General features: G+C 44.0%; 1 protein-coding gene across 1 annotated transcript in view; it reads right to left on the bottom strand.

Annotated features, from left to right (window-relative positions):
• CFAP99 (cilia and flagella associated protein 99) overlaps nucleotides 1-23,900 on the bottom strand; it is a 187,339-nt gene that overhangs the window by 74,634 nt on the left and 88,805 nt on the right. The window contains exons 6-7 of the mRNA XM_020992207.2: nucleotides 14,319-14,496; nucleotides 13,255-13,335 (exon numbers count right to left, since the gene is read on the bottom strand). Coding sequence (XP_020847866.2) covers nucleotides 13,255-13,335; nucleotides 14,319-14,496 — 259 coding nt within the window. The remainder of the gene's footprint in view (nucleotides 1-13,254; nucleotides 13,336-14,318; nucleotides 14,497-23,900) is intronic.

Below are 23,900 nucleotides of genomic sequence, written 5' to 3' on the forward strand. Positions count from 1 at the left end.
CTTATAGGAAAGTTCAATACACAATCACAAAAGAGCCAGTTTTAGAAAAGCTAGCATGGTAAACTTTTTTTTTTCATTTTCTTATGACCATGGGCCAAACACCTTCTCCCTTTCTGGGCCCCATTTTCCCCATCCATAAAATAAAGGGGTTGGGTTAGATCAGGGCTTCTTAATCTTTTTTGTGTGTGTCACAGATACTTTTGGCAGCCTAGGGAAACTTGTTGCCTCTTTCTTGGAATCAAGGTTGTTGGTAACATTTGTAATTGAAGGAAATGCTAAATTTCAGTTATATGTTAGTGAAAATAAAGATGTAATTTTTTTCCCTCATCTAATTCTTCTGCAATCTATACTCAGACCCTTGGAACGTCAATGGACTCCAGCCTAAGAATCCCTGGATCAGATGATCTTTAAGGTCTCTCTCAGTTCTGTGAGTTTGTGTTCTTTGTTATGAAGTCTTCCCTATTATTTGATGAAATAGTTAAAGTCAGTTATTTGCTGAAATAAATGTGAATTTTGTTGAAAGTCCTATTTTAACTTCCAGTGTCTGAGACATGTTTCTGTATCAGATATGATCTTTTTTCAGCAAGCGTTTTCCACATCCTCTGTCACGTGTTCTGACCTGCAGTAAGCAGATTTGTCTGCAAAATATGGCAGGTGGCAGCTTTGGCCTTCCAGAGATTTTATCCTTTCATATCCAAACTACTCCGGCAGCCTGAGGCCCTTCAGTCAACTCTGATTTTCTCACTTCATTGTCAGGCTATGCATTACAGTTCTTATAACTTTCTTAAATTTCACGACAGGCATTTTAAAGCCTCTTTCCAAGGCTCGAGAGAGACAATTTTCCTTCGCTGAAATTACTTTCCAAAGAACCTAAAACAGAGCATGATCTACTTTCTGTCAACTCTCCCTGTGAAAATTGAAAGCAGGAAGAAGCCAGGGCCTCCTCACTGCCACAAGAGGCTTGAGGAAAAACTCTCTGGTGCTTTTGTCCCCTCAGGGCTGGTGTGGCATCTTCCCAGATCTGCCATTCCATCCTGTGTGGTTGCCGGTAAATCACCTACCCTTCTGGGTCTCAGTTTACTCATCTATAAGATTAGGATAATAATTCTTCCCTGGGCTCCTTCTCAGAGTTGTGGGCTTACAATGAGCTATCATGGGTAAAGTGTTTTGTAAACCATAAAGCACCATAGAAATGTTAGTTCTTATTGTAAGGGGGGCTGAAGCCCCTTGTGGTGTTGTCGTCGTCACTATTATTATGAATAATACAGTCTTTGCAACAGTCCCAGGGAACGAATTCTCCGGCCGTATGCCTCTTGCCTCCGGGGAGCCACACTTTGGGGCTCTTTGGGCCATCCTGGCCCGCTGATGTTGGTGCCTTTCTCACCACCTCGCAAGCCCCGTGATGGCTGCTGTAGCATCTTCTCTCTCCATTGTGGCTCTCCCAGATTGGGCTCCGGTCCACTTCAGATTTGGATAGCAGGTGACAAGATTTTGCTATTAGATGAGCTCTGATTATTCAATGTCTCTGCTGGTTCACAGGCCTCACTCACTCATTGCTTCTCCCTGGAGCACACTTGCCCAAGCTTAGCTGGCTGAGCCCCGGAGGGGACACAGCAGGGCCAGCCTGAGATGGCCGGGGAGCTGGCACGGGCACATCACTACCGGGTGGGTAGAATGGGAATAGTTACAATGAAAGTGAGACTTTGGGGAGAAGCTTTAGACAGACAGGCACCCCTTGCTCTTCCTGTACTTCTCCAATACTTTTACCTGTTAGCATGAATATCCACTCTTGACCATCAACCAGTTTTCTATCTTCTCATTAATCCCCTAAATCTTGGCTGGTCCCAAGAAATCAGCCCTGGCACCTGGCCCACACCTGGTCTTGTCATTCACACTTGCGTGGATTCTGCCTCATACCCTGTTTCTTTTCCCTTAGAGGCCACCTCACCAAATCACCAGCATAACTGGCCAAGACAAGATGGGCCCGAGGTCACACAGTGGCAGAAATACATTTGTGAAGGATGTTCTGTTACCATAATCAGGGAGGCAGAAAAGTTGATCTGCACAGGCAACGGTGCAGTGCTGGCTGCCAAGAACTAACGAGTATGCCAGCCTCTTTTCTCATTTAAGGCTTCCTGAGAGCAACATATAAATAATAATAACCACAGCTTAAGCAGTACTTCAAGCCTTACAAAGCACTTTGCAAATATTACCTCATTTGATTCCCACAATAACTCCGGGAGGTAGATGTTGTTATTAATAGATTGTAAACTCCCTGAAGGCAGGGACTATTTCTTTCTTGTTCGTATCACCAGCACTTAGCATTGTGCCTGGCCCACAGCAGGGTCTTAATAAATATTTATTGATTATCCCCATTTTACAGATGAGGACACTGAAGTAACAAGGTTACCCAGTCTGGGGTCATGCAGCTAACAAATATATGAGGCTGGATTTGAATTTTTTATTGCTGACTCCAAGCCCAGCACTTAGTACACTGGGTCATGTCGCTGCACAGGAAGTTTATAGGCCTCTGGGATGGCTTTAGGTTAGCCCATTACACTCTAGATAGAACTATGGGTTTTGGAACAAGGCAAAGTAAGAACAAGTTAGATCTCTTCGTGGCAGAGCAATACACTTCCAGACAGGTTTCCCTGCATGGCTTTTTCTCGTGTGTTTGTGTTTCCACGGGGAGGGGAGCCCCAGGAGAGGGAGTCTTAGATGTTGGACTCTGCTGTAAGTTGATGCAGGTCTTAAGCACAAAACACTGGTGGATGATAATGACCGTGGTACAGGGTCAATGACAGCTGCATCCTTTACGATGCCTTCTGAACCTTTCTCTGTTTCCTCGGGGGGGGGAGGGGGCTTGGTTAGAAGTTACAGCACCCTTGCAATCAGTCACCGTGGGACCCTCCCGCTTGGGTAAAGAAAGCTTATCTAGCCTGGATTGTCGCAAACCAAGAGTGATTGAGACAAGCCCCTTTTATCAAATGTGGGATGGATCTTTTTTTTTTTCTAAGAACGCTAATGGTTGAAACAATAAAGATATGGAAAGGAAGCCTTGAACAAGGAGAGAGTTAATAGTTTGCTACAAAATGCTGTGCAGACAGTTCAAAATACACAGTTTGGGAACCAACCCGAGTAGAACACCATCAAGGACAAGAGAGGCAGGCCAGATCTAATGATGAATGCTGCTCTAGTCAGTTAATGCCAGAGCAGTAGGATTTGTTGGGCATAGACAATCCAAGAAACATGGATAACAGATGAAAGAGACCTTTGAATCACCTAATCCAGTCCCTTCATTTTACAGCTAGGGAAACTGAGGGTCAGAGAGGAGAAGCAACAGGCCCGAGTTTGCAGTCTCAGGGAAATGTGGGACTCAGAATCCAGGTCCTCTGATTTCAAATCCAGGCTCCTGAGTCAGAGAATGGAAGATAAGGTAGAATTTAGCAACTCTTAAGGCATCTGTATATAGATACCTCAATCAACCAAATCACCAAGAAAAAAACAACACCGAAGCACTTATTAAGTGCCTACTTTGTGTCAGGCACTGTACTAAATGCTGGGCATACAAAGACAAAGGCCAAATAGCTCCTGACCTAAAAAATGATGGGTGAAAATAACATATATATGTCTCAATGTTGTATGTGTAGTCACATACATGTACACACATGCCCACACACGTAGGACACATGCAAAGCAGATATTAGGTAATCTTAGGAGGACCTTAGACGCTATCTATTCTACTTCTCTCATTTTACAGTTAAGGAAACTGAGGCCTAAAGAGGTGAACGCTTCCAAGGTCTCCCTGGGACCAAATGGCACATTCAGGATTCAAACCCAGGTCTTCGAATGCCAAATCCAGAACGGTTTCCATCATACTTACTACTCTCTTAGGGCAGCCCGTTCCATGTCTGGATAATTCTGATAGTGAGAATATTTTTCCTTTTATCAAGCTGAAATTTGCCACCTTGTAATTTCCACCCACTCTTCCCATGTTCTGTCCTCTAGACAGGTGGAATTGTCGTTTCCCTTTTCCACCCCCAGCCCTTCAAATACCCGAAGGCCGTCATGGTGTCCTTCCCCAATCCTTCCCTCCAAGGAAGTCTTCTCTTCTTCATGTTAGACATTCCCAGGCTTTTCAGATGATCCACATAAGTTATTCTGAGTTCCTTTACCACCCTGTTCACCGCCCTCCTCTGGCCATGTTCCAGCTTTCCAACCAAGGTCCTTCTTTCTGAAAGTCCCTTGCCCTTTTAATTCTGGGGAAATTCTCATGACTCTCTTCCTGCCTGCCATGTCCAACGTCTGTGTGTTGAGGCCCCATCCCTTCCCTTACGACCCAATGCAGGTAATAACACCTCCAGGAAGACTTCCTCATGCCCTTGCTCCTCAGTTAAATGCTTCTTAAATACATTTCTTAGAGCCCTTTGCTTGGACCTCTCCTTTGCACCAATCTCATTCTCCCTCGTTAGAGTTACTCGTTTATGTCCTTCCCTTCCAGTTAGACTATAAACTCCTTGAGGGCAAGGCCTAAATGCTTATTTGAGTATTCGCAGCCTTGAGCAAAGCAGTCACTTAATAGAGGTCGCTGAATGGAATTTCATGTTTTCATCTTCTTTTAATGGTGGTTTTAATGTGGTTGCAGAAAGTTCATCAACTGATTTTATTAAAGGTCTTTAAGCTGTTTCTATCTATGGCTTTCATTGAAGGGGCATGACCTTCACTATCATACACTAAAGCATTTTCATACATGGTGGCACAAGGAAAAGTACTCATGTACAAAAATATGTATAGCAGCTCTTCTTGCGTTGGCAAAGAATTGGAAACTGAGGGGATACTCATTAATTGGGGAATGGCTGAACAGGTTATATGATACAATTGTGACGGAATACTATTGTGCTATAAGAAATGATGAAGGGGGTGGTTTCAGAGAAACCTGGGAAGACTTATGTGAACTGATTCAAAGTGAAGTGAGTAGAACCAGGAGAATAAGGAACGCAATAACAGCAATATTGTAATGATGATCAACTGTGAAAGACTTAGCTGCTCTGATCAATACTTTGATCCATAGCAGCTCCAAAGGACTCATGATGAAAAATGCTATCTACCTCCAGAGAGAGAACTAATGGTCTATGAGAACAGATTGAAGTATTTTTTTCCCTTTATTTATTTTCATTGCTTTTTTTTTAAAATTATGGCTAATGTGGAAATATGTTTCATATGACTTCATATATATATATATATACATATATATATATATATATATATATATATATATATAATGGGCATTGTATTTCTTGCCTACTCAATGAGTGGGAGATGGGTGGAGGGAGAGAATTTGGAACTGAAAATGAAAACAAATTTTAAAAAGATACCTTTTTCTGCTTCTCACACATACTGACTGTGTGACCCTGGAGAAGTCACTAAACCACTTGGTGTCCCTGGCAGCTCTCTCAAACAGCAGAACCATCACCAATTTGCTTTGGAATAGGAAATTTCCTCACTAGGAATTTCCTTACATAAATAATGGGACTAGGAAAGAAAAATACATCTACCAGAAAAGCCTATTTTGAAAGCTAATGCTATAAATGGGGGAGCTCCCAGGTCCTACTAGGTACCTTTTCATTAAGCTCTCTGCCCATTCTAGTCCACATGCAGGGTGGTTTTCAGGTCAGCTGACTTGACTGCTCTGTGGAGATGGTCAACTGCCTTTGGAATTTAAATTCAGAATTAATGTCATCACTTTCCATCTAGCATCTGATGCAGGACGTGCTGCCAGGAACACAATGACCTCTATTTTATTTTATTTTTTTGGATGTGCACTCTCTGTGTAAGCTCCTGGCTTTCCTGGTTTGGGAGGCTAGGTCTAAAAGGCCTTGCTCCCCTTCAAGGATAAGAAATCGTGCTGTACTAGAGTGTCAGTTTGAGGAGGGGGGCCAGTGGTCTGGGATGACATCTTCTTGGCGCTGAACAAGAACTGACTTATCTCTTGGAGCCTCAGATTGATTATCTAAAGTGATGCGTTCTGTCTCCTGTATTATGAGTCCCACTGGCAGAAAATCAGCCAGTTTCTGCACGTAGCATAAGAACATTATGAAAACAGGCCGGTTTGGGGTACGGGTGGAGTGGGGCAAAGCGGGAGGGGAGGAAGGAGGGAGACGCGTACGCCTAGGAAGACCTGAAAGCCTCCAGCTGGGAGCAGCAATTTGAAGTCAAAGCTCTCTGACAGTTTTCATTTGCATGTTTTGTTTGGGTTATTATCACAGATATTTTCCCCCATGTCTACAATATCCCTTATACTACTAAGGTTTTACCAGTTGGAGGGAGGACTCAATTTACAGGACTGGGTGTTTTTCCAGCTGGGGCTGGTGCACAGGAGAGGGAGTTTAGCATTTTCACCTTCTTCCTGATTAGGTTCCATGCTGCATCTGATGCTGGTGTGTATTTGTCAAACTAGACCATCCTTCATGAGGTTTATGGTGTTCAGACATTTATTATTAGCTGGATCACTTTGGAGATGTCACTTAACTGTTCTCAGTCTCAGTTTTCTCATCTGCAAAATGGGGATAATAAAAGAACCCACCTCCCAGACTTGTTTTAAGGACCAAATGAGATGATATGTGAAATGCTTTGCAAAACGTTAAAAGCCCTATGTAAACAAGGAGTGATGTGGTATATACCCATACTCCTTACTCAATCAGGACCACTTTCTAACCTTCATTGGTAAACTGGGTTTCGGCTTCTTTTTTTTTTGGTGAGGCAGTCGGTGTTAAGTGACTTGCCCAGGGTCACACAGCTAGTAAGTGTCAAGTGTCTGAAGTCAGATTTGAGCTCAGGTCCTCTTGACTCCAAGGCCAGAGAGCTATCCACTGCACCACCTAAGCTGCCCCTAAGGCTTCTTGCTCTACATTCCCCCCAAAGTATGTTCCTGCTTGACCCAGATAAGAACCCCACAAAACCCCACCTGATTTGGGGCATCCAATTCCACCCAGGGCTCCGAATAGACCTGTCTTCCTATCATCCCTGACTACCCTTCTTATTGAATTTCTCCCTTACAAATCTGGCTTGCTTTATTTTCCCTCAACTCTGACTTGGGGAACTAAGCCCATAGCTGGGGATTACATTTTGCAGGATCATAGCTACAGAGCTGGAAGGAGCCTTTGAGGTCTCTGGGCCAACCCTTCCTTCCCTCCCTTTTACAGAGCAGGAAACCGAGGCCCAGAGACATTAAAGTCAGACAAGTAGCACAGCTGGGATTTGAACTCAGGTCTTCTGACCTGGAATTCAGTGACTTTCTTTTTTTTTTCTTTTTTTTTTTCCTGTACCATGCCTTCTCTTTCATTCTGTCATTATTTATTAGGAGATTGGACTTCTTTGATGACTGCTAAGATAACTTCTTTCACATTCCCCATGTTTTCCCCAGGAAAACAAAGTCTTAAATCTTCAGGACCATTTGGTAAGGCCACAGAAATGTAGCCATCAGACTGAAAAGGCGTACAGTCCTTTTAGTCATTAGCTTGTTCATAACTACCTTTGGAGCTGGGTCTCCCACACCCGGACATAGAGACTCAGGGTTTTTTTTTTCCACTTTGGAATAATGATTTATGATACTTGAACAGTAAAAACAGCCTTTTGGTGGGGGGGAACAAAAATGGACATGCTAGCTATTGTTTTTATTTTTTTTTGTTTTTGTTTTTGCTAGGCAATGGGGTTAAGTGACTTGCCCAGGGTCACACAGCTAGTAAGTGTTATGTGTCTGAGGCCACATTTGAACTCAGGTCCTCCTGAATCCAGTCCTGGTGCTCCATCCACTGCACCACCTAGCTGCCCCTCATGCTAGCTATTGTTAAGAGGAAAGGACGCTCTGTGTCTCCTCTGCGAATAGAACCTCCTGAAAACCCTGTATCGGTCACAGTGCCACCGAAGGCTTTATTCTCCTGGAGTTGCTGGCTGGAGGTGGAATCCAGTCCTCAAGGTAAGTACAGGGGCAGGGCAGAGACCAACTCATGGCTTTTCTGGGAGGGGAGGTGGCATTATGCAAGGGGTGACAGCTTTTTAGTTTCATGCAGAACTACTTCCTATTCCTTACTTTTTCATCCCATTTTTGGAATTTCTCCTTCTAATCACTTTTTAGCAACGCCTTTGGCGGTGGTGGTACAGAGTGGTAGAGCTCATGAGATTATTCTTGCACCCTTCCTCTAACAGTTACCCTTGGCTGCCTGTCCGTGTGCTCCTGGGGTGACCCCAGCACAGAGCCGCATCTCTGATTTCAGTGACTGAAGCTCTTGCAAGGGGCCACTTCCTTATGGTTCTATCACTTGTAGCTGCTCACATGTGTGTAAAAGGATCAAGGCAGTTATTTAGTCATGATGAGCTTACAGGGAGGTGAGCCTTTGTCTCCATGGAGTACATGGACATACCCATTTGTGCTTTGTTGACAGGGTGGGATGGCTCCCGATTGGATTCAGGGACCTGATTCACTGACTAGAGCAGTAAGGGATAGAGATGACCAGTACTTCCTGGAAGGGCTTTTGCTTTCTTCTGTACTGAAAAAGTGAGCCAATGTATCTGCTTGGCCTTCCAGTGCTTATCTTTTCCTGGTTCAAAGCCCATGCATGGACATTGTTACCTTTTCAGTAAGGACATGGCAGCCTTGGGACAGAAACATGTAAGAGTTATATGTACATGCCTACAACTCTCTGAGCATCCGACATCGGAGAGTAGACTCTACTAGTCTGAGAGATGGCAGCAGCTTGGTCCAGAAGAGAGTTTTTGCAGAAGTCCATAGCAAAAAGTTGTTATGTGTATGTTCATTCAGCCTGAGGGGAGGGTTCTTAGACAGTGCTCTTGAACCTCAATGTTCTCTATAGAAGAGAGAAAATTTTGACTTTCTAGGCAGCATGACCCAATAATCTAGTCTGTTAGCCAAAGAAGGGAGATTTCCTGGGCAGCATCAGCCTTGAGGATTTTCTTGTGGGTAGTCCAAAGTCAAGAGTTTGGACATTCTTCTAGGGCCCCTTCTAAAGCAGAGATTTTTAACCCTTTTGGTCATGGGTAACATTGGCAGCCTATAGGCTCCTTTTCAGAATCATGCTTTAAATAAATAAAATAAAATACATACTATTACAAAGGAGAACAATTATCTTGAAAAAAAGCTATCAAAATATATTTTTTTTCAAGTAAACTTTGATTTTTATAAGGTACACTTTTTCAGGAGAAAATACTTTCAACAGATCTTTTGTGAGGTAGATTTTTCTAGATTTTCATCTTTGATATAGTTATTCTGGCCAGATGCTTTAAACTTCAGTAAAAACATAATTTTAAAAAGACCTAGGCTTTAAACCCTATGGAGAAGGGGAATTCCTGAAATACTCCAAGTGTGTTTCTTGGAGACAGAAGATTACCCATTAAGCCCCACAATCAGAGGTATTTTTTAGGGTTAAGGCCACATGGTGGGAAGGCGAGAGATTAAGATGTTGCCCCCTCCCATTATTACAATGGATTTTTCAGACAGTGAGTGTTTCTCTCAGCAAGCTGTTGCTTATTCAGCAGCCCTAAAGCATAGTTGTCTATGTCTATGTCTATGTCGACACAGAGTGGTATTGTGAGTCTGGGAGTGACTTCGTAGGATTCTGAAATGTCAAAGAGGGGCCCAGATGGCAGCTCCAAGTTAAGTGTTCATCTGAGGGATGTGGAACTTGTAGACTACTGTGAAGCCTTTCTGTGTTTTCTGTATCTGTTTATGGACTTCTGTGATTCCCTTTTGTCATTTACATTTGCCATGGGGTGAAATAAATGTTGTCTTTTAGGAGATCTGCACTTTATACCTTGAGTACTTGTATGATAGCTGTGTATCCTTTTCACCTGTATCTGTGGAAATAGAGGCAAAAGGTAAGTTATATTTGGAGATTTTCCTGGAGTCAACTCTGGGTGGAAGCAATGAACCAATGAGAGAAAATGACCTCTTTTGGTTGTTAGGATCACACCCAGTCTATGTGAGCCTTAAAATCATGAGGGGCTCCTGGGCCTTGGAGAGATGAGCTTTATTACTCTTGTACTCATCATCGGGTCCTCAATCCTATTCTGGGAGAGACCTGTGGTCTGCTTCTTGATGAATGAAGAAAGGGTGTGGGAGACCCAGCTCCAAAGGTAGCTATGAACAAGCTCATAATGACTAAAAACTTGGTCCTATGAAGGGTCTCATCATAGAAGGAAGGGCAAGAGTTCATGCTAATGATTATGCTGGAGCAGCTGTGACCCATGAAGGATCCCTGGAATAATGCAGTCAGCTGACCGTCATGGAATGGGATTAGCTTTGGTTCGAGTGCAGGGAAGCCTCAGAATGGGAGGAAAGCTGGTGCCCTTGGTCAAACTATTGGCAATGGCTGCTGCCTTCTTGCCTTCCTGATTGTAGAAGACAAAAAAGATTGTAGTGTGCCTGGCTTCCTGTAGTCTCAACACCACCCATCTCTTAAACCTGATCCATGTCCCCTAAGACTCCCAAATGCCAGGGATACATACCCTGTTCTTATTGGGTCCTTCCACACACCTCTGAGCTGTCAGCCCTGACCTGAATATTTCCTTCCCCTACACAGCTTTTTGCATACTGATCATTATATCACTGCAGGCAATCCACAGCTTCATGGACCCAAATTTCAGCTCCCTAGCCCATAGGACAGTCAGTCACATACAGTGGTGGGGAACATGGAGCTGTGGTCATCGGGTCAAAGAATATTGGGAGAAATGGAGTAAGAGAGGGCTGGTTTAATGGGGATGAATTTGGACGCCTCTGTCTTGGGGTATGGAGGAACAGCTGCTGGGGTAAGGTACTGAACTTTTGACTTTGTTATGATGCTGACTGCTATGGAGTATAGATACTAGAAATCTAAAACTAAAAATTGAACATGAAATGTTGCTATGTAAGTGTCATATGAATTGCTACTAGAGTCCAATTACCTTTGACACAGGCATGCCCAAGAGAATAGGGAAGGCCTCATAATGTATTGTCAACAATCCAGTTGTCATCGACCTGGTGAGAACATTATCACAGTTAAACCTTTCAGTGTTCTCTGTGTCCAAGGCCTCAGGCAGCTCACAGCACAGGTCAGCCCAAAGGTCTTCTCTAGGGACACAGAACAGGAAGGAATACAGGAATACCAAACATCCACAGTCACATTGCTTGGCCACGAAAAAGTCTCACTCAGTTTTTTCCATAGAATCAATCAAAGAATCACAGACTTGGAGAGTTGGAAGGGACCTCCATGGCCCTCTAGCCCAACTGGCATGTGAAAAGAATTCTCACTATCACATAGGCAGCAAGTGGTTATCCAGCCTTAGCTTGCTGCTGTTCTTGAGATGTTTTAGTCGTGACCAACTCTTCATGACCCCATCTGATGTCTTCTCGGCACAGATACTGGAGCGATTTGCCATTTCCTTATCCAGATATTTTTACAGATGAGGGACTGAGGCAAACAGGGTTAAACTGGGGTCACGCAGCTGGTGAGTGCCTGAGGGCAGATTTGAACTCAGGTCCTTCAGACTCCAGGGCCAGTGCTCTATCTACTGCACCACCTAGCTTCCCTAGCTTGAGGACCTCAAAAAAAGGGGGAATCCAGCACCTCCCAAGGCAGTCCGTATCACTTTTAGACAGCTTGATTTGTTAAGTGTTTGTTTGGTTTTTTTCTGATGTGAATCAATTGCCCTCTTTGCAATTCCACCCATCCCTGTTGATTCTTCCCCCTGGGACTAAACATATCAAATTTAATAGTTAATCTCTTATGGTAACTCCGGATAAATAATTGAAGATATCTATCAGGTAGGGCAACTAGGTGGCGCAGTGGATACAGCGCCAGACCTGGAGCCAGGAAGACTCATCTTCATGAGTTCAAATCTGGCTCAGATACTTACTAGCTGTGGGACCCTAGGCAAGTCACTTCACTCTGTTTGCTTCAGTTTCCTCATCTGTAAAATGAGCCAAAGACGGAAATGGCAAACTACTCCAGTGTCTTTGCCAAGAAAACCCCATGTGGGGTCATGACGAGTCAGACGTGACCGAAAACAACTTAACAACATCAAAAATCTCAGGTCCCACCAAGTCTTCTCTTCTCCAAGCTAAACGTTCTCAGTTCATTTGACAGCTCCCTTTACCATCCTGGTTGCCTCCCCCCGCCCCCCGCTTGTTTTCCTTTTGCAATTGTGATATAATGTGGGTGAGCCTGAAATAGAAGCTGAGAGGCCTGGCTCTCCCTGCATTTATAAAGAGTTGCCATCAGGCAGCCTCTGAGTGGGAGAAAGGCTGCTATCCACCTTAGAGCTGTCTGCAGAATTTTCTGCTTTTCTTCTCCCACAGATCAACTGCCTCATTTTGCTGATGGTGTAAACAATCACAGCCATTTATTTATATGACCTCCTTTCCACTTATTCCTAGCATGCAGCTCAACAGTGATTAAGCAGGTCCTTAATTAAATATGGGTGAGATGAACCTTGCTGTAAGTTTCTTCTGATTAGACTCCCGGACAGTTTTCCTGGTCTGTGGCTCATGTAGCATGATAACTTATAGGGTCTTGATTTAGAAACCTTAATGGACATGCAGGATAGCAATCCAGCATTTGGGAATTTCTATGAAGCTCAAGGTGTAGGTAGTAACCACTTAATCATACCTGGGCTGCTACTGCAAAGCATTTAAAATAAATGACAGCTTTGGTGGTCAAGAGACTCAGGGATTGGACCAACACCAGCGACTGTACCAGAGATGGTGGTATTTCATGGAAAGAACGCCGCACTTAAATCCAGAAAACCGATGTTTTAAAGCTAGACATGAAACATACTAGAAGCATTACCTTAGACGAATCCCTTCAATTCTCTGAATCTCAGTTTCCTCACCTATAAAATGGGATCACCAGATACATGCCCTTCCTCAAGAAACAACGGGTTGTGTAGAAAGAGAAATAAATTTACAGTGAGGAGATCTGGGTTCAAATCTAAGCTCTGTTGTGAGTGACTTCAGCCACTTAACATTTACAGATTATAGTTTTTACTTATCTGTAAAAGGAGGGAACTAGCTGATCTCTAAAATCCCTTTCAACTGTCAATCTGATGAGTCCTTTGGCTATCGGGGAAAAGCGCTTTGTCAGCTACATGGCTCTATTAGAAATGTCAGCTCTTTAGTAACGGTCCCACTTTATTTGTTGACTTAATGCCTTGTAGATTTTCCATAGGGGCTGTGCGAGGAGAAATAAAGAGAATCTATCTTACCTCTGCCCTTCGACGATTCTTTTGCTTGATTACGCCCAGTTCTTTCTGTATTCTTGGACGGTTATATGTGCTCCGAGGAACCTGTTCAGGATGTCATCCACTTAGATTATTAAGTACACCAATATGAAAACACAAAACAACAGTCTTAAAAGAAACACATCTATCAATAACACAAACGATCCCAACACTTCTCATTTTCATCTTAGGGAGTCCTCACCAACTATACAACGAAACATGCAAGGCTGATGAGCGTAAAACTACTACACATTTATGTCTTCAGAAATCCTGTCCTGAGTGTGGCTCATTAATTAAAAAAGCAGCTCCACAGTTAGACTTCTCTGCTTTTGTTTTATTTGGCTGAGACTTGTGTGTTCCTTGGAACAATAAGCTGACAAAACTGTTGCCAACTGACTGTGAGTCCCACCTCCACGGCCAGACTATGATATCAGCCGTAATATTGTTGTTCAGTTGTTTTCAGTCATGTCTGACTCTTTGTGACCCCATTTTGAGGTTTTCTTGGCAGAGATACTGGAGTGGTTTACCATTTTCTTTCCCAGCTCATTTTACAGATGAGGAAACTGAGGCAAACAGGGTGAAGTGGCTTGCCTTGGGTCACACAGCTAGCCAGTGTTTGAGGCCAGATTGGAACTCAGGAAGATGAATCTTCCTGACTCCAGGCCTGGAGCTGTGCCACCTAGCTGCCCTGGGGCCTTAGTTCAATCATATCTAAAATGGGAAGGTTGGATTGGATAATCTCTAAGGCTCCTTCCAGCACTCAGTCTATGTGCCTATAAACCTGTGAACTCTGGCTTGACAGAGGACACTGTGCAATGTCTTGCTGGATTCTCTCCCATCCCAATATGGGCCCTATGCTTTCCCCCTAGTATCTTCATTTCCCTAGGAGCCTTTTAATTATTCCTAATCACTGGCACACATCAGATCCTGGCCCCTCCATAGGAAGTAGGGATTTGACCATGGGTGGTTTTCTTCTAGTTAAGTTCTTATCCTCTTATATTATCACTGCATAAACATTCATGTGAACTGCTAAAGGGGCAAATACTTACGGGTTCTGGCTTCTTCAGAACAGGAAGTACATCAGGAATTAGAATGCTTCGGGGCCTTGGGACAGTCAAATTAAACTCCTTCGGCTTGGTTAACTTTGGGTTCTCTAGGTGCAGGACTGACCTGTTCTCTATTATATTACTCAGGTATTTGATCAGCGTTTGTATTTCTGGTTCCCATCTTGAAATAAGAGCAAAAAGAGAGAAGTCAACGCAGTTGGTCAACAAACATTTAGCAAGCAACTGATCTGTGTAGAGTGTTGTACTTGACACAAAGTTAAATCGATCAACATTAACATGTTCAGAATCTATTATGGGCCAGCTATAGTGCTAAGCACTGGGAATACAAAAAGAGACAAAAGACAGTCCCTACCCTCAAGAAGCTTGCAATCTAATGGGACAGACAACATGCAAATATATATATACAAATCAAGCTGTATATAAGATAAATAGGAAGTAATTAACAGATGGGGGAGGTACTAGAATTAAGAGGTGTTTGGGAAGGCTTTCAGTAAAAGAAAGCATTGTAGAAGGGACTTAAAGGAAACCAGGGAGGTCAGTAGATAAAGTGGAGTAGCCAGAGAAAATACCCCAAGCTGACAGATGGAGTGTCTTGTTTCTGGAATGGCCAGGAGGCCGGTGTCACAAGATTAAAGACTATGTGGCAGGGAGTAAAGTGCAAGAAGACTGGAAAGGTAGCAGGGGGCTAGGTTACTAAGGGCTTTGAATGCCAAACAGCGCATTTTGTATTTGATCTTGGAGGCAACAGGGAGCCACTGGAGTTTATTGAGAGAGAGAGAGAGAGAGAGAGAGAGAGAGAGAGAGAGAGAGAGAGAGAGAGAGAGAGAGAAGGAGGGAGAGAGACTTGGTTGGACCTGCACTTTAAATAAAACAGTCCCTGCCTTCATGGAGCTTATAGTTTAGTAGAGGGATAAAACATGCACAGATAATGATAATACGCTCTACATTACAAGTACACTAAAGAGGTACATACATGTACTGTGTGAGGGAAGAAGGTTGAGTTCAGGAAAGTCCTCATGGGGAAGGTGATATTTGAGTTGGGTTTTGTTATAATTACTATTTATTAATAATAAATAAAATAACATTAAAACCTAATAAGTAGTGGATGACCAATCCCTGCTCCACCCCCACTCCCAAACCAAAACTATACCAACAAATAGGTGAGAGGAAGATGGGGATATCATATGGGTAGCAGGGCATTCCAGGCCTAGCACAAGCTCATTTCCACAGACGTGGGAAAACTCAGGGCTTGTAGAATGGGAAGATGAATGAACAGGAGGATCAATATGCTGCAGGAGCATAGAGAATATGGCGGGTCTTGAACACCAAGCCCCTTGAAAAGCAATTTGTGGGTAGTTCTCCAACAACCGAGATATAGTACATATTGTGAAGAGCAGACAAAAGATATTATTGGCCCCTAAAATCTCGTAACTAAGATCTGACAACACATGCATATTAGCTCCTACTAATTGGTGCAGTGGATAGAGTGCTGGGCCTGAAGTCAGGAAGACTCATTTTCCTAAGTTCAAATCTGCCCTCAGACACTTACTAGCTGTGTGACCCTGGGCAACTCACTTAACCCTGTTTGACTCAGTTTCCTCATCTGTAAAATGAGGGAGAAGGAAATAGCAAATCACTTTGCCATGAAAACCCCTAATGGGGTCACGAAGAGTCAGACATAACTGAAACAACAAATAACACTTAGTTCTCCTCACCAAGGTTACCCCGGATCTGTATTTACTCAAAGCACGGACCACGAATGCCCACCAACGTTCTTACATTTGCTAGGCAGCCCAAGGACAATACAGCAGTTTGCCCAGGGTCACGATGCCAGTATGTTTCAGGGTCAGGACTTAAAGTCAGGTCTCCCTGCTCTAAGGCTGGCTCTCCACCTACTATTCCATGCTACTGCTCACAGTTAATTCTATTTATTTCCCAAAACCCTTCTACCTGTGCTTTGAAGCAACAGTGTCATTATTAGCCAAGCTGAAGTATGTGAGTGAGAACAACGGTATCTTAATCATGTTGATTAAGAGATTATCTGAATTCACTGTGCCACCATCTAATAGTAAACAGAGGGGGTTATTAACCTAATAAAAAGAGCTGGCAACTGCTATCTGAAATAATGCCAATTCATCGAATCACATGGCTGTCCACCGTGCTCAGAGTGTTCAAAAAGGAGGCAGTGGAGGGATTTGTTCAGGGCTTAATTTTATTGAATTTAAGACACTGAAGATGAGGTGAGATTGAGTTGAAAGAGTAGAAACTGGGAAACAGAAGGTGGTGCTGATGGAGAAGCCAACTCTTGCCTCTCCTGGCCCTGTTTTTCTGTTGGTTTTCATTTTAATGCTTACTGTTTAAATTAAAACCACCCTGGATGACAGATCTTCATTTCTCTTCTTTCCCCACACCTTGGAGGTGATTTGCGTGAACCATGCAGAAATATTCAGGGACTCAGTCATTGCTCTGGCCCTGAGACCAAGGCTGCAATGCAGAGAAATGAGAAAAGTCTCTAAATTTAGGGCAAAATTCTCTCAGTGATGTCAGTAGGCATCTGCGTGTGTGGGGAGGAGGAGAGCCGAGAATAAGCATTCTTTGTTGAGAGACCAGGGAGGAATTTTGCCCTCGTCCGTGGCTTCTTGTCAGCTCTAGTTACAAGGCATGTGTGTGGCCTGGATGAGGTTTGAAGACCTTGGGGGCCAGGGCAGGGGGTATTACTGTCTCCCCCGAGGCTTTTCCTATGACAGATGCAACTTGATTTTATAATCCCAGGCTTTTGTGCCAGAAGGGACAAGATCATAGGTTGAAATTGAGGAGGGGCCTTGGGGGCCATTACATCTAACTCCTACACTTTACCAAAGAGAAAACTCAGGGCCAATGAGGTTAAATGAGTTGTCTGAGGTCACTCAGGTAACAACACATCCGGTAGCTGAATCCAGTGCTTCTGACTTCCAATCCTTAGCACAAAATAAATTCCTAGTTGCTGTGGAGAGCAGGATTTTCTGGCATGCTAAATGTGCATTTGTAAAAAGTTCTATTGAAAAGGGTTTCTTGGTGCATTGCTTACTCACCCCCAATGCAGTACACCCGAGGATGCTTCCTTGGTCTATCTATCTCTAATCCCACCTCTGCATTTATAGTTAGGCAGGAAGGCAATAGGCTTTATTAAATACTTTCTAAGCTCCAGGCACTGTTAAGTACTAGGGATGCTAAGAAAGCCCTACCACTCCCCCCGCCAAAAAAAAGCCTTTCTCTGGAGCTCACATGGAAATGTAAGGGGAAACACAGAATGTAAGTAACTATATTCACATACAAGATTTATACAGAATACATGGAGGGGGCATTAGGAGAGGGGAGGGACAATGAAAGGTTTTCCTAGAGAAGGTAGGAATTGAGCTGAGTGGTGAAGGAAGCCCAGGGAGGGAGAAGGGAGGGCATGGGGCACAGACAATGTGAAAAAGCCCAGATCTCAGTGATGGAGTGTAATGTGTGAGCAGCAGCAAGGACAGTGTAGCTGTATTGTTGAGTGCGTGGAGGGAAGTAAAATGTAAAGACTAGAAAAGTAGCAGGGAGCCAGGTGAGATTGGGATTTAAATGCCAAGTAGAGGATTTTAAATTCGAACCTGGAAGTAATAGGGAGCCACAGGAGTTTAAAGAGTAGCGGATAACGGTCTTCTACTCATTCATTTGATCAACCTTTATTGAGCGCCTACTATGTATCAGGCACTGTGCTAAGTGATGAGGATATAAAAAGTGGCAAAAAGACAAGCCCTGCCCTCAGGGAGCTGCGCTTTATGAAAATCACTTTGGTGACTGAGTGGAAGATGGGTTGGGGCCCGCCTCAGAAATTCAGAAATTCAGAGTCGTGAGGCCTAACTCTTGTATTTGTGAGCTGTGTGACCTTGGCTAGTTATTGTTCCTCTGAGTTTCAGTCTCCTCATCTATAAAATTGGTATAATGATATTTGTACTATTTAGTTCACGGCTTTATTGCAATAGTCCAGGTGAAAGGGGATAAAGGATGCCCCAGGGTGGTGAGTGCGTGAGTAGAGAGAAGGCAATGCAGAGTAGAGGTATTGGGAAGACAGCAATGACAAACTCTGACAACAGGTTAAATACATGGTGTGATGGAGAGTGGTGAGTCAAGGCCACAAACCTGGATGATAGAAGGATGGTGGCATCCTTGGCTATAATAGGGAAATCTGGAAGAGAGGAGGATATCGTTCTGAGATGTCCAAAAACCATCTGAATATGCAGGACTGGCACATGGGAGGGATATTAGGGCTGGATAGATAGGTCTGGGCAATCATCTGAACAGAGAAGATCAAAGAACCAGCGGGAGATGGTGAGATCACCAAGCGAGACAGTACAGAGGGAGAAGAGAAGGGGGCCCAGAGTTGTGGAAGACATCTTTGGACGGCAGGCATGGCCTAGAGGAAGATACAGCCAAGGACACTTAGAAGGTGCTGTCAGGAGAGGGGAGAGAACTGAGAGAGAGAAATGTGATGAAAACCTAGATAAGAGGGGGTAGCCCGGAGGAAGGCGACCTCAGCGGGGTCAAAGACTGCACAGAGATCTTGCAGAATGATTGAGAAAAAGCCCATGGATCACCATGACTTGGGGAATGAGTGATGGTGGGGGAGTTCAGAAAGTCTCAGAACAGTTTTGGGTGCCCAATAAGTCCTCAGTGTGCTAAAGAGCCATTGAGCTCTCCCACATCCAAATCAGAGAGGCACAGCAAGTGACAAGCTGATGCCCCCACACACAACAGGGCATTTTTCTCCTGAAAATTTAAAACGAGAGCTCTGACACAACCTTACAGTGTGATTCCATTGCAGTGAGGTTTCATCTCTTCAGAATGGGAAGAGAAACAAACTTGGAAACTGGCCCAGAGAGACAGATTTAAAGGGCCAGAAGCCAGGACACCTACTGATTAGGACATCATAAAAAAGCATCTTAGCTGATCCTGCCTTTAAATGTTACCACCCATTAATGTGCCAGAGAGGCTCATACGACGTTCAGAAATTCAGTCATGAGGCTTAACTCTTACATTTATGAGCTGTGTGACCCTGGCTTGTTATTGTTCCTTTGAGTTTCGGTCTCCTCATCTATAAAATGGGTATAATGCTGTTTGTAATAGTTAGTTCCCAGGTTTATTGTGAGGAAAGCTTTTTGTAAAACTTAACGGTGACTTGAAAGTATGAGTTGTTGTTTCTAAAAGCCTAGTCTAGGATTTTAAGGAACAGAAATAGCCCTTGTACTCAGTTCATCTAAATAAGGAGCTTAGGGCCAGCCAGGACTGTGATAAACACATGGGAATAAATAAAACAGCCCATATGACAAGCCCAGAAACAAGCCTTGCCCTGAATGACAGGCTGATTCTGAGTGCCCCAGGGGGTCAGCCTGAGTGGATGCTTTTATGCTCAACTGGATATAGGGAACTTTTGCAGATGCATGAACCCAGGCTCAGCAGAACCCAAGTAACGTTGACCACGCCAACTGTGAGAGGCCAGCTGAAGAGGAACACTGAGGTCCACCTTGGTGTTCGGGGCTGCACTTAATAGACTCAGTCATTTCAGCTGTTTCTATCTACGTGTTTTCCCTCTTCCTCCTTTCCCTCGAGCAGCGGCTCTCAATCATTTTTTTCTGTTGTGAAGTCCTTTGGCAACCTGTTGAGGCCTGTGGATCCCTTCCAGGAGCAATGTTTTTAAGTGCATGATATAAAGTACTAGGATTATTAAGGAAATCAGTTAGGCTGAAATACATTTGTTAAAATATTTGAAAGACAAGTTCAAAGGTTACATTCTGCTCCAGTGCCTAGCACAGTGCCTGGCACAGAGTAGGTGCTTAATAAATGTTTATTAACTGATTGATTGATTGATCGATTGCTCTATGAGGAAGGGGCCTCATTGCACCAGGCTGTTTTAGGGTTGCGATGTGCCAGGCTGCAGGGAACATAAAGATGAATAAAATATATTCCCTGCCTTTGAGGAGTTGATAATCTAAACAGGGGAGATGAGACTTATACACACGAAAGTGCTGGATTTGGAGTCAGAAGGCCTCCATTTCAATCTTGGTGCTGCCACTCATTAGCTGTGTGACATTTGGCAAATTACTTAATCTAGTCATCAGTTGCCTCCTATGTAAATGGGAGTAATAATACCTACATTGCCTTCCTCAGAGTACAGGACTGAAAATCAAATGCGATTATTTATATAAAGTACTTTGTAAACTGTAAAGCACTATTTCTTGCTGTTCAGTCATGTCTGACTCTTTATGACACCATGGACTTGGACTTGTCTATTGGGTTTTCTTGGCAAAGGTACTAGAATGGTTTGCTATTTCCTTCTTCAGTGTGTCCTCATTTTACAGATGAGGAACTGAGACAAATAGGAGTTAAGTGACTTGCCCAGGGTCACACAGATTATAAGTGTCTGAGGCCAGATTTGAGCTCAGATCTTCCTGACTCCAGGCCTGGTGCTTTATCCACTGCACCACCTTGTTGCCCCATAAAGCACTATACTGAGTTATTATTACAGACAATTTTATACTCAGAAAAGAAGTCCAAAGGAAAGGTTCAGACAGAATGCCATAAGAGATTTGAGGGGTGACCACTCCCAATGGGGAGTGGGATAGAAATGACAACAAAACTATGAAGATTTGTTTAGCTGAATCCTTGCACCTAGTAGGAGCTTAAATATTTGTTGGATCGAACACTGAAATAAACACGATGGTAAAAAGTAATTGTCTCAGAATTAATGTGCCATGAGAATTTGTTGTTCCTTTAAGCCCTCAGATTGCTGAGTTCACAGATCTGATGGCAATGTTCATCTTTCTGATGCATACACCACAATAAACCCTCACGCGTAAAGGTAACCTTTGCTGAGGCAGCTGCACTTTCTGTTATGATGTCATGAGCTGCTCCCCGGAGTCCTCAGCTCTGCGGCGAGCTCTAACAGCATTTCCCAGTGCAGCATGATCTCTCTCCAGGTGTCCCCAGGGGACTTTGGGGCAGGATGGTGACCTTGGTTGACCTTGGGTTTAGGCTAGGGGTCTTAAACTGTTTAGTGCACCTAATCTGGGTAGATAACTTTATTATGTGTGCCGTTGAAAAGCCCCACAATAATCTCAAGCACAACCACATCTTCTCCCCAGATAGGTGGCTTGGAGATGGTTCTAGATCCTCAAAGGCTGTGCCTGACCCTGCCAAACTAGAAAGGCTTGGGGTATGGACTCAGTGCCTAGTTAAATGTGGAGGGACTCACCATCAGAAACCCATGAAAATTGTCTATTGAGGTGGAAGGGCTGAGATCTACACTGGTGCTGCAAGCAGCTATGCGAATAGAGTCATGGATCCTTAAAGAACCAAAGTAGAATGGTATCCAAGAGGATCATAAATCATGTAAAGAGCTAAACCATTTATCAAGTGTGACATAAAGTAAATGTGCTATGTAGTCGAGGTTGAAGAATACGCATTATTCATCTCTAGTGTATTTGGCCGGACCTTGTATTGATTCCAGATTGTATCAATCCATCTACCTTCAGGAGAATCCTGCCTGGAGTGAGAGTGGGCAATGGATTAGCCTAACTCAATCAGAGTCAATTCTTCCAGAGACAGGGGAGGGGGTGGGGCAAGGGATTGGGTGCTATTTTACCAGGCCCTGAAGAAGAAAACATCACTGGGGACAGAAGTCCATGCTCCAATTTGGGATCCAACAGAGCAAACAGAAAGCGGTGCAGAGCCAAGGCTCGCTTCATGGGGTGACCAAACCCGAAGGCTGGGCAGGAGATGGAAGGAGGATTTTGGAACAGCCCGGTCAAGGACAGCAGTATGCTACGATGTAAAATAGCAGGCGTGCCAGCAGGCTGCCAATTTGTCTTACATAATTTCTTCACTCTAGAGAGTATTGTTTTATGCCTGTAGCGTACTGACTTTGCCCCCATCCTTACTTTGCTTCACTGGTGTTGCTGTGGGTACAAAATAGGAATAAAGCACTGCTGCTAATTCTCTGGAGGCCGAGTAACAAATTGGAGGTCTTAAGGTTTCAAAAACCCCTTTTCTATATGCCCACCTATCAACCCCCATTGCCCTTCCTTAGGCTACAGAAACAATTTAAAGGGTTCTCCATATTCCACAAGACACCCAGAGACATGGTTACAGTTAACTGTATGTGTGTCACACCCCTTTCCTAAGATTGTAAGATCCACAAAGGCAGGGATTCTGTCTTCTCTAAACCTTGTAAAGTTGGTGGCTCCCCTAGTCCCTGGCACAGTGCTCTGTACACAGTCGGTGTAGATGTTTATTCAGCTGAATATGTGAAGAAACACAATGAAGTATGCACATATAATAATGAGACCGATCGTCCACCAAAGACGTGTCCTTGTCAAAGTTGCCACCAATGATTGTGCCTCTGTTCAAGGCAAGTGCCTTCCGGGGTAGCAGCAGCACTGGCACTTGAATCACCTGGAAATGGAGGGCCTGCTTTGGTGTAATTAGCTAGCCTATTTAAGGTGGCCTGAAGCTGTGACAAGCTGCTGGTGTCATCTAAACCAGCCACTTATTCTGCTGCTGAGAGGACGCTGGACCTGAGAGAGAAGGACAGAGTGGCCACAGATCACCATGCTGCAAGTGAGCTGCTGTGACCACAGCCACCTGGGTGTCCTGGGCTCTTTCCCTTCTCCATCGTGTCTCTGTGCCTTGATGATTGCATGTGTCTTCTCTGGAATATACTTCCAGTTCCCCTCTATCTATGGCTTCATCCAAGGCTCCCCATACTCTACTTCCTATGCAGAGTCTTTCCTGTGTTCCCAAGTCGCTAGTGTTCTAGTTAACTCATCGTGTTTATACTCATGTTTTCAGGTTGCCTCCTCCTAGCAGAACGGAACCTCCCTGAAGGCTGAGACTGTTCGTTACTGTTGCTTGGTCTTTGCATTTCCACTGCCTTGCACATAGTAGGGCTTTAATGAAACCTTGTTGGGTTGTTTGGAAGATACCCAATGGTGGTCCTCCAGGCATGCCTTGTCGATCCAGAGCCAAAGAGGTGAGTTATGTAGAGATGTGGGCAAAGCAGATTCTCCCTTTAGGGAGAAGGACCAATGATGGACCAAATGCCTGCAGGCCTAGCTATTAGCTTCTTGTCTGCTTCCTACCAAGACCATTTGACTTTCCCTAAAAGCACACTTACTTAAGAGGCTCTGACCTAGAGCCTTGGGCACATCCTGTCTTTTTCTTTTTTTTTCTTTTTATGCAATTGACTCCCCCAGGGTCACACAGCTAGTGTCATGTGTTTGGTCTGAGCCTGGATTTGAACTCAGGTCCTCCTGACTTCAGGGCCGGTGCTCTATCCACTGTGCCACCCAGCTGCCCCCAGCACATCCTTTTGAATATCCTTAATGGTTTCAAATCTTCTTCCTTCAAAGGTGACTCTGACTTTTGGACATAGTCAAAAGTTATTCAGAGCCAAGTCCTGTGAAGAGAGCGGTAATTAACCTGCCAGATAATGGCATGACCACTGAAAATAACAAATGAGTTGGACATCTTGAGAAATGGGACCAATTTCCTTGT

Source organism: Phascolarctos cinereus, unplaced genomic scaffold, assembly GCF_003287225.1.
Source record: "Phascolarctos cinereus isolate Bilbo 61053 unplaced genomic scaffold, phaCin_HiC Scaffold_9;HRSCAF=440, whole genome shotgun sequence".
In the NCBI taxonomy this organism is placed as follows: Eukaryota; Metazoa; Chordata; class Mammalia; order Diprotodontia; family Phascolarctidae; genus Phascolarctos; species Phascolarctos cinereus.